The sequence below is a fragment of the Macaca nemestrina genome, chromosome X (assembly GCF_043159975.1).
Source record: "Macaca nemestrina isolate mMacNem1 chromosome X, mMacNem.hap1, whole genome shotgun sequence".
In the NCBI taxonomy this organism is placed as follows: domain Eukaryota; kingdom Metazoa; phylum Chordata; class Mammalia; order Primates; family Cercopithecidae; genus Macaca; species Macaca nemestrina.
In genome coordinates this window covers 51520402-51530881 of record NC_092145.1, presented here as the reverse complement: position 1 = coordinate 51530881, position 10480 = coordinate 51520402, and the positions used below count along the sequence as shown (strand labels likewise).

At 51.2% G+C, this 10480-nt stretch overlaps 1 protein-coding gene across 1 annotated transcript; it reads right to left on the bottom strand.

Annotated features, from left to right (window-relative positions):
• Nucleotides 1-5073: 5073 nt before the first annotated feature.
• LOC139360777 (uncharacterized) lies at nucleotides 5074-7509 on the bottom strand. The gene is made up of 2 exons (XM_071088780.1): nucleotides 6568-7509; nucleotides 5074-5159 (listed from the first exon to the last, which is right to left on the bottom strand). The coding sequence occupies exon 1, from the start codon at nucleotides 7441-7443 to the stop codon at nucleotides 6694-6696; it is 750 nt and encodes a 249-aa protein (XP_070944881.1). The 5' UTR covers nucleotides 7444-7509; the 3' UTR covers nucleotides 5074-5159; nucleotides 6568-6693.
• Between the last annotated feature and the right edge of the window lie 2971 nt (nucleotides 7510-10480).

Below are 10480 nucleotides of genomic sequence, written 5' to 3'. Positions count from 1 at the left end.
TCCAGTTTCTCTTTACTTAGCGGCCATTGTTGTATCCAAATTGGCTTATCTGTTAACCGTTTTAAAGGTATAGATTCTGGAGTCTTAACAATGGCCGCCATCAAAAATGATGTCCTAAATCTTGGCGGGAACTTTGTCTTTCCGCTTAAAGCCATTCCTTCAAACATTGCAAAATTTTTCCTACTCCCATACCAGGGACATACCCGATTTCATGCATCATATGTTGACTTTGAGGGCTGTGTAATTGCTCAGGAATTAGAACTTATGCTCCTGTTATGCCCAGACTGTTTGTTCCCCAAAGAAGACCACCAGAGTCCAGAGTCAAAGCCAAGCGGCAAGGATCTTTACTACAAGTTCGAACCTGGTCCCTCCTTTACACAGTATACAAGAGGGCCCCGAACAATGCGAGCGTTTGCTTTTTATAGCCCGAAAGTTGCAGGGGAACAAAGAAATTCTTTTGGCTCCTGCGCTTTCAGTAACCTTGAACGGCTGTCTCCTTATCGGAGACTTTCCAGGTGGTGTTTGTACTGGGCTCAGGGAGTTTGAGAGATATATGGTGGTGGGATGGGAGGATGGGATGTGTTTGTGCTAGGCTCAGGGAGTTTTGAGCCCAGGGCTGAGGAATGTGCCCAGCTCCTTTCATTCCCCCCTTCTTTTCAGGTATCTTTAGAGCCAATCTTGGGTCTTATAAGTCTGATTCTGTTTCAGCGTTTACAGGTTGGTATTGGGCTCTGAGGACCATGAGTTGTACGGTGTCAAATCTTTCCCTAACAAATTGTAAAATTCTGTTAACAACACAAGGTCCTACGGTAAGCAGAAATAGTAGACTTAGCAGGGGTCCAAGGAAGGGGGCTAACAGAGAAAACATAGAGGAATTCCACCATTGGTCTGCAGCTGAAGCAAACTGCCGTGTTTTTACTTCAGTGCTTAACTTGCGTAACTGTTGGACCCGGTCCTCTACAAGTCCTGATTCATTTATGTAGAAACAACAGTCTTCTTTTAGAAATATACATGTACCACCTTTTTCTGCAGTGAGTAGGTCTAGGGCTGTCTGGTTCTGCAAGGTTACCTGAGCTAGGGACGTGAGCTGCCGCTGAAGGGAGGCAAGGGACTCAGCCGACTCCTCCATAGCAACGGCAAATTGTTGGTACAACTTGTTACTTTCTATGAGGGTGTGACCTAGGGCTCCCCCCGCCAGTCCGGCCGCAATGAAGGATGCGGTGAGGGAGAGTCCTGCAATGAGGGGGAGAAATATGGCTCGTGCAGGTCTTGGTCTAGGGTCTGGGTGAATAACAGCACTAGTCCAGTTACCAGTATACCCTAGGAACTCGCCAGCAGTTAGTAGAGTCAACCGGGGAACTAATGTGACAGGGAGACACAGTAGGTTATTAACAGAAGGACTAGGTAGGTTCTTAGATAAGGTTCCATTACACCAGAAGAATATGCCTGATGGAGCCCTTAAGGTGATATTAGGGGGCGTTGCAGTGATGCTGCAGAGGCTGGAATTGGTTCCTGAGAAACAGTAGGGAAACTTCTCCTGACTGGGGTTTAGGTATAGGGGCACGTTCAGGATAGGAGCATACGAGAGGTTTCGGAGGTTGTTAGCTTGGGCAAAGGTAGAGGATCCCCATGGCAGAGGGACAGCGGTTAGCGGTGGACGCCCTAGAGTGGCGCACAGAAAGCAGCCAGACAGGCTATGAAGTCCTGTAAGGTTAGCAAGTTCTAGTCCTTCTTGTAATAACTTTAACCAGGAGAAAGGACGTAAGTCTTGTGTTAGTCTGTTTTCCTGTCGTTGGATATTCCCGTGGACCAGGGGCAGTACTTGCACTAGGCCTCGCCACAGATAGAGGTGACTGCTAGGCCATGTGGAGGAGGGGGAGTAGTATACAGCCCCATGTTGAGGTGTGGTCCAGCGGGAGTTCCAGGGGTCTCTAACTATCCATGTATATGAAAAGTCTCTATCCCGTCTACGATGGAAGGGCCATTTAGGGTCTAACTGTTTTCTCTCTCCCCAATAACGGGGTCTATGTATGTTACAAAAGTTATAAGGACAGCCGGCATTTTGGTGCCACCAATAGTGTTTACAATTGTATTTAGTCTGATCAAACTCAAAGCATATTATTGGTGTCATAGGTTTGGCTATTTGAAAACCAGTAAAATTTAGTAGAATTGGGCTGTTGCACCCTGAGGAAGGGCAATCAGCACTGGCCAATAATTTTCCGGGCTTATGAGGTTGCCCAGGGTGGGTTCGGTTTTCATAAAGCCAGAATCTCCAGACAAAGGGATTATGAGCTGGTTTTGTGATTTCTCCAGCGGCCACTAGGGCGACTAACGTTAGGGTTAGACTACCTAACTGCATGTTTGCAGTGAGCTATGCTGCCGGCGCAGGGTGAGTTTTAAGGGGTTGTTCCTAGCTCTGTCCACAGTCCACGTGTCCGGTGCTTCAGCCGCCGCTGTGATTGGTCCCAGAAGATCGGAGGTTGGGTCCACTGGCTTGACGTGGGTGTAGTGGATCCACGATGCGATGCCTTCTACCTTCAGGGCGGTGGGTGTGGTTAGGAGTACCTGGAGTGGTCCTTTCCACCTGGGTTCTAGGGTCTCTTGTCGGTGTCGCTTGACCAGGACCCAGTCTCCCGGCTGGTACGGATGGGGTGTCGGCGGGGGACCGGTCTCATATAGTTCCTTCAGCTTGGGCCAGATTTCTTGATGAATTTTCTGCAAGGCTTGTAGGGAAAATAAGAGTTCAGAGACATTTTCTGTTTCGGACTTGAGCAGATCATCTTTTAGGCCGGGAACTAAGGGTGGGGGTCTGCCATACATAATTTCATAAGGAGTAAGGTCCAGTCTGTAAGGGGTATTATGGGCCCGGAACAGAGCGTAGGGGAGAAGGACCACCCAATTAGCGCCAGTCTCCATAGTTAATTTAGTTAAGGTCTCTTTTAAGGTCCGATTCATTCTCTCTACCTGTCCTGAACTCTGGGGCCTGTAAGCGCAATGTAGTTTCCAATTTGCCCCAAGGATGGAAGCCAAATCCTGACTTACCTTAGCGACGAAGGCCGGCCCATTATCTGACCCTATCTGGACGGGGAAGCCATACCTGGGGAGGATATCTTCCAGGATTTTCTTTGCTACAACCTGAGCAGTTTCTTTCTTGGTGGGGAATGCTTCAGTCCACCCTGAAAAAGTATCTACAAAGACAAGTAAGTACCGATACCCGTATTTTCCTGGCTTTATCTCAGTAAAATCTACTTCCCAGTAGATACCGGGCCTGGTTCCCGTTGCCTTGTTCCCGTTGCAGCCTGGGATTGGGGGTAGGCATTGTTAAGCTGGCAGACTTTGCAACTTGTCACGATGTTGCTGGCCATCTCGGCTGTATGTCTGAATTTGAGCTTAGAGCGTCTGATCAGGTCTATCATCCGCCGAGCACCCAGGTGGGTGGTTCGGTGGATGTGTTCTAACACTTGTTGTCCTAATTTTTCTGGTAGGATGGTTTGGTCATTAGTATCAGTCCACCACCCATTCTGGATCTGTTTCAGGGGAAGCTTGTCAATCCACTGGAGATCTTGTTCTGAATAATCAGGGAAATATGGCAAGTCCTGGGGGCCCGGGTCAGGGAGTGGAGTGCAAGGAGTTGGCTGGGAGCCTTCACCACATTTCTTGCAGTTTGGTCCGCCAGAAAGTTGCCTTGAGCAGTTGGAGTAGTTAGTTTCTGATGCCCTGGGCAATGCACAATGGCTAACTTTTCTGGCCTCCATAGGGCTGTTAGCAGGGCTAGGATTTCTTGCTTGTTTTTTATCTCTTTTTCTTCAGCCGTCAGTAACCCCCGCTCCCTGTAAATGGCCCCATGTATATGTGCTGTTGCAAAAGCATATTGGCTGTCTGTATATACCGTCAGCTTTTTTCCCACCCCTAAGGTAAGAGCTTGGGTGAGTGCTATCAATTCGGCCTTCTGGGCCGATGTCCCCGGGGGCAGGGGTTCCGCCCAGATTACCTCAGTCTCTGAAGTCACTGCCACTCCAGCGTACCTCTGGCCCTGATGCATGAAGCTGCTCCCATCAGTGAACCAGACGAGGTTGGCGTCAGGAAGTGGGCAATCCTGCAGGTCTTCTCGAACTCCGTGCACCTGAGCTAGTATCTCGGTGCAGTCGTGGAGTGGGGCGTCCAGGTCCAGGTTGGGCAGCAGCGAGACAGGGTTTAAGGTCGTTGGGGGCAGGAAAGTTATCCTGAGAGGATTTAGTAGTAGTCCTTGGTAGTGGGTGAGTCGGGCGTTACTCATCCATCGATTAGGTGGCTGTTTGAGTACACCTTCGATGGCATGTGGGGTAACGACCCGCAATTCTTGCCCCATGACAAGCTTATCAGCATCCTGCACCATCAGAGCCGTGGCTGCAATCATTCGGAGACAAGGGGGCCACCCGGCAGCCACTGGGTCTAACTTCTTTGACAGGTAGGCAACTGGCCTCCGCCAGGGGCCTAAGTTCTGAGTTATTACCGCCTTGGCAATACCCTTATTTTCATCTACGTATAAGTGGAAGGGCTTGGTAACATCAGGTAGTCCCAGTGCAGGCGCGGAGAGTAGGGCAGTTTTAATCTGTTGGAAAGCCGACTCGGCTTCGTCTGTCCACTTAAATGGCTGCTGCCCCCATGTTGCCTGATATAAGGGTTTAGCCAGTTCTGCGAACCCAAGTATCCATAGTCTGCAAAACCCCGCTGACCCCAGGAATTCCCTCACTTGTCGGGTGGATTGCAGCCTGGGGATCTGCAGAACAGTCTGTTTTCAGGCGTCTGTTAACCAGCGCTGCCCTTCTTTAAGCAGGTACCCTAGGTATGTTACCTCTGACTTACAGATTTGAGCTTTCTTTGCTGAGGCTCGGTAGCCTAGATTTCCCAGAGCTTGTAAGAGACCCTTGGTCCCTTGGATGCAAGCTTCTTGGGTCTCAGCAGCAATCAGGAGGTCATCAACATACTGTAGTAAGGTTATTTCAGGGTGTTTGCGTCGGTACTCACCCAGGTCTTCATGGAGGGCCTCATCGAACAGGGTAGGAGAGTTTTTGAATCCTTGCGGCAGTCTGGTCCATGTCAGTTGGCCACTTATGCCCCTATCAGGGTCATTCCACTCGAAGGCGAAGAGCTTTTGGCTCTGAGGGGCTAAAGGCAAACTGAAGAAAGCATCTTTTAAATCTAAAACAGTGTACCATTGATGTTTAGGGTTTAGGGTACTCAGGAGGGTATATGGGTTAGGCACAGTTGGATGTATGTCCACAACCCTTTTATTGATTTCTCTTAAGTCTTGTGCAGGTCTGTATTCTCCACTATTAGGTTTTCGTACCGGCAACAATGGAGTATTCCAGGGTGAGTGACATGAGCGGAGGACCCCTTGGTCAAGGAGCCGGCGGATATGCGGGGCAATTCCTTTCTTGGCCTCTAGGGGCATCGGGTATTGGCGTACCCGCACGGGGTCTGCCCCAGGTTTAAGTTCAACAAATAAAGCAGGACTGTGTTTTGCTAGTCCTAAGCCCCCCGTTTCCGCCCAAGCTTCTGGATATTGCTGGAGCCAGGTTGCTATGTCCTGGTCAGGGGCCGTTTGCTCCTGGTGGAGCCGGTACTCATCTTCTAGGGTTATAGTTAGGACGGACACGGGTTGATTGTGGGAGTTGGTCATGATGGGCCCCTCAGGGAGGAAATGGATCTGTGCTCCCATTTTAGTTAGCAGGTCTCTCCCTAATAGGGGACAGGGGCTCTCAGGGATAACCAGGAAAGAATGGGTTACATTCTTGGCTCCGAGGTTTACTGTTCTTTGTGTTGTCCAAGGGTATTTCTTAACTCCTGTGGCCCCTTGTACCCACGAGGACTTGGAGGATAATTTTCCATTAGTTTTAACTAAGACTGAGTGCTGTGCTCCCGTATCGACCAAGAACTGGACCGGGGACCCCTCCACTTGCAAAGTTACCCTAGGTTCGGGGAGGGGATCCGAACCCCGTCTTCCCTAGTCTTCATCTTGAGTGACTGGTACGGGTGTAGACCTAGGGGGTCCCTGTCCTCGTTGTTTCTTTTTGGGGCAGTCTCTTACCTAGTGGCCAGCCTCCTTGCAGTAGGCACATTGGTCTTTTTTCAGATTATCATGCCTGGGGGGCCGCCTGGGTTGGGTGTACTCTGGCTGTAGATGCTCTTTCTGTACTACTGCTGCCAGGACCTTGGTCATTTTTTCAGTGGCCTTAAATTGCCTTTCTTCTGGAGTATCTCTGTTATTGTAAACCCGCTGGGCTATCTGAAGGAGGTCCTGAATCCGCTTTCCTTCCAAGTCTTCTAATTTCTGGAGTTTTCTTTTAATATCTGGGGCTGCCTGATTTACAAATGACATTACAACAGCTGCCTGACTTCCTGGAGCCTCTGGATCTATGGGGGTGTACTGTCTAAAAGCTTCCATTAATCTTTCTAAGTAGGTGGCTGGGCTCTCTGTCTTTTCTTGCAGAATAGAATATACTTTAGCCAAATTAGTAGGCTTGCGAGCAGCTGCCCGGAGACCTGCCATTAGAGTCTGGCGATAAAGGCGTAGCCGTCCCCTACCTTCTGCCGTGTTGTAGTCCCATGCCGGCCTGGTCAGAGGAAAGGTCGCGTTTATGAGGTCGGGGTTGGCAGTCGGTTGACCGTCGTCCCCCGGGACCAGCTTTCTAGCTTCTACCTGTATTCTTCTCACTCTTCTGTGGTAAACAAGATTCGGAGGAGCTGCTGACAATCGTCCCAAGTGGGCTGGTGGGTGAACATGACACTATCCAGTAAAGACAGTAAATCTTTGGGGTTGTCTGAAAACCGAGCACTCTGAGTCTTCCAGTTATACAGATCACTGGTGGAGAATGGCCAGTACTGGAGCCTGGGGATTCCTGTGTCATCTGGGGGTCCTATTTCCCGGAGGGGTAAAGCCACCGTGGAGTCAGGCGGCTGGGGGGGGCTAGTCCGCGAAGTGCGCCCTCGCGTCCGCCCCGCCGGCCCCTCAAAGTTACTTTCCCTTTCAGCAGGCCCGTGAGTGCCGGCCGCCTCCCCTCCGCCTGCTCTCTCCCGCGACTCAGCCCGAGGGGCCGGGGCCTGGGGCCCGGAGGGGTACGGAGGGGGTTCTGTGAACAGTGGGTCCCTGCTATCAGGTAGAACAGGATTGGGGGGGGCAGTTGGTTGCTTGGTTTTTAGTGGTTGAGCAACCAGTGCCTTAGAGGGTTCAGAGGCTAATTGGAAAGGGGACAGCCAAGGAGGCGGGTTTTCAACAAGGTCCTGCCATATGAGGATGTATGGGATTTGATCTAAGTGGCCCGCACGCCCAGGTAGGAAAATCTTGAATTTTACCCTAGTGATGACAGCAAGTCGGAAGGTCCCTTCGGGTGGCCACCCCACATCAAAGGCAGGCCACTCGGAGCGACACAGAGTAATTAGCTTTCCTTTCCTGATTTCCATACCAAGATCATGGCCCCTTGCTCTAACTTCTTTGAAATTATTTGTAAGGAGAGATAGAGGAGTACTCTGGGTATTGCCCATCCTGTAATGATTTGTAGTCCTTTCCTGTAAAGGAATGTGGGTTAGAATCCCTATAGAGGAAATCTGATCTGACTTATTAATGATAGCTAGCCGGGAGCGCGGCGCCGGAAGCCGGGAGCCCGGGGACCGGGGCCGGGAGCGCGGCGCCGGAAGCCGGGAGCCCGGGGACCGGGGCCGGGAGCGCGCCGGAAGCTGGGAGTCTGGGGACCGGGGCCGGGAGCGCGCCGGAAGCTGGGGACCGGGGCCGGAAGCGCGGCGCTGGAAGCCGGGGACCGGGGCTGGAAGCGCGGTGCTGGAAGCCAGGAGCCCAGGGACCAGGGCCGGGAGCGCGGCGCCGGAAGCTGGGAGCCCGGGGACCGGGGCTGGGAGCGCGCCGGAAGCTGGGAGCCCGGGGACCGGGGCCGGAAGTGCGGCGCCGGAAGCCGGGAGCCCGGGGCCCGGGGCCGGGAGCGCGGCGCGGGAAGCGGGGAGCCCGGGGACTGGGGCAATTCAGACCGCAAGCACGCACCCGGGGACCAGGGCAATTCAGACCGCAAGCGCGCACCCGGGGACCGGGGCAATTCAGACCGCAAGCGCGCACCCGGGGACCGGGGCAATTCAGACCGCAAGCGCGCACCCGGGGACCGGGGCAATTCAGACCGCAAGCGCGCACCCGGGGACCGGGGCAATTCAGACCGCAAGCGCGCACCCGGGGACCGGGGCAATTCAGACCGCAAGCGCGCACCCGGGGACCGGGGCAATTCAGACCGCAAGCGCGCACCCGGGGAACCGGGGCAATTCAGACCGCAAGCGCGCACCCGGGGACCGGGGCAATTCAGAGTCAGCTGTTGCCCGGATCGCAAATGCGCTCCGGCAACTCAGATCGCAATTTAAATCAGAAGAGAGCCAGGGGACGTCTCCCACCGGTCTCCACTGGCCGTCCTATAGCGCGTCCGCCAGGACTGTGCCAGCTTCAGTTTCAGACCTCGCGAGTCACAGATTCAGATTCAGAACAGACACTCAGACACAGACAGACAAACGGAGACGAGTCGGCTCACCTATCAGTAGATCGATCCCAGCAGATCCGTTGACCAGGGGTCTGGTGGGCTTGGGAAATCCCGGACGAGCCCCCAGATGTTATGCCCAGACTGTTTGTTCCCCAAAAAAGACCACCAGAGTCCAGAGTCAAAGCCAAGCGGCAAGGATCTTTACTACAAGTTCGAACCTGGTCCCTCCTTTACACAGTATACAAGAGGGCCCCGAACAATGCGAGCGTTTGCTTTTTATAGCCCGAAAGTTGCAGGGGAACAAAGAAATTCTTTTGGCTCCTGCGCTTTCAGTAACCTTGAACGGCTGTCTCCTTATCGGAGACTTTCCAGGTGGTGTTTGTACTGGGCTCAGGGAGTTTGAGAGATATATGGTGGTGGGATGGGAGGATGGGATGTGTTTGTGCTAGGCTCAGGGAGTTTTGAGCCCGGGGCTGAGGAATGTGCCCAGCTCCTTTCACTCCCCATTGTTGTAATAAATCTCTTCCCCATAAATTTATAGGTACAGAAGTTATAATTGGTTGAATATTCCCAGGTTGTCTATCGGGCCCTTCACAATGCAAAATATAGCTACTTTGATATACTTCAGGGGCTTTACCAACTCCAACTATGTTAAATTCAGCGGGTTGAATTGACCACACGGACGGCCAGTGCTGTAGAGAAATGACTGAAATGTCCACTCCTGTATCTACCAAATCTTTAAATTTCTTTCCCTGAATAGTTATTTCACAGGTAGAATTTTTATCAGTAATTTGATTCACCCAATAAGCTGCTTTGCCTTTTTTATTTGTGCTTCCAAATCCTCCTGTTGGTTTAATTTCATTTTTCCCCATTTCTACATATGGCACAATCAGGAGTTGTGCTATACACTCTCCTGGCTCTCCTTTCCAGGGAACAGAAGTAGATACAACAATTTGAATTTCCCCACTGTAATCTGAATCAATGACTCCTGTATGTACTTGCAGTCCTTTTAAATTTAAACTAGACCTGGCTAGAAGTAATCCAATCTTTGCCGCTGGCAAGGGTCCACAGACCCCTGTTGGAATTTTTTGCAGAGGTTCCCCAGGCAGAAGGCTCACAGCTTTTGTGCAGTGTACATCTACTGTGGCACTACCAGCTGTGGCAAGGGACAGACATTGTATAGGGGTGAGGGAATGGCCTGACCCAGAAATGCTCTGGTTTGAAACAGGGCCTGGAACCGGCCCTTTATGACATTTCCCGAAATTGGGTTCCCATCTTTATCAAACTTAAAGTGACACTGATTAGCCCAATGTTTTCTTTTTTTATGTTTTGGACATATTCCAGGCTCAGCAGTTTTCTGTTTTTCCCTCAACTGGTGGCCTGACTTGCTGATTTTTTCTACACTCTTTTTTAGAATGACCATGCTTCCCACAGTTAAAACAAGTTCCAGGAAATGGAGTGTATCCTTTACCCCCTTTCAGTCCTGCCATGGCCAACAAAGTAGCTTTATGCAGATTACCGCCAATACTGTTACAGGCCTTGATATAATCAACTAAATGTGCTTTCCCTCTAACAGGTCACAGAGCAGCACAGGATTAACATTGTTGAAAGCTAATAATCACAACACTATATCGTCAGCAGCCGAATCTGCAATCACCTTTTTAAGAGACTCCTGTAACGGAGCTATAAAATCTGCTTATGGTTCTTTTGGTCCCTGTTTTACAGCACTAAAGGAAGGGTATTGTTCTCCAGCTGAAGTGATTTTTTTCCCAAGCTCTAATGCACACTCCACTAAGCTGTTCTATGGCATCATCCTGCATGACCACATGTGTATCTAAACCAGCCCAGCTGCCGACCCCCAAAAGTTGGTCTGCAGTGATATTAATTTGAGGTTGTGCCTGGGCATTGCAAGCAGCCTGAATGGAAGCTTCATCTGCTCACCAAGTTTTAAATTGTAAGAACTGAGCAAG

Coding starts and splice junctions, on each gene's coding strand:
- LOC139360777 (XM_071088780.1), bottom strand. CDS start 7,443: ATGGAAATCAGGAAAGGAAAGCTAATTACTCTGTGTCGCTCCGAGTGG.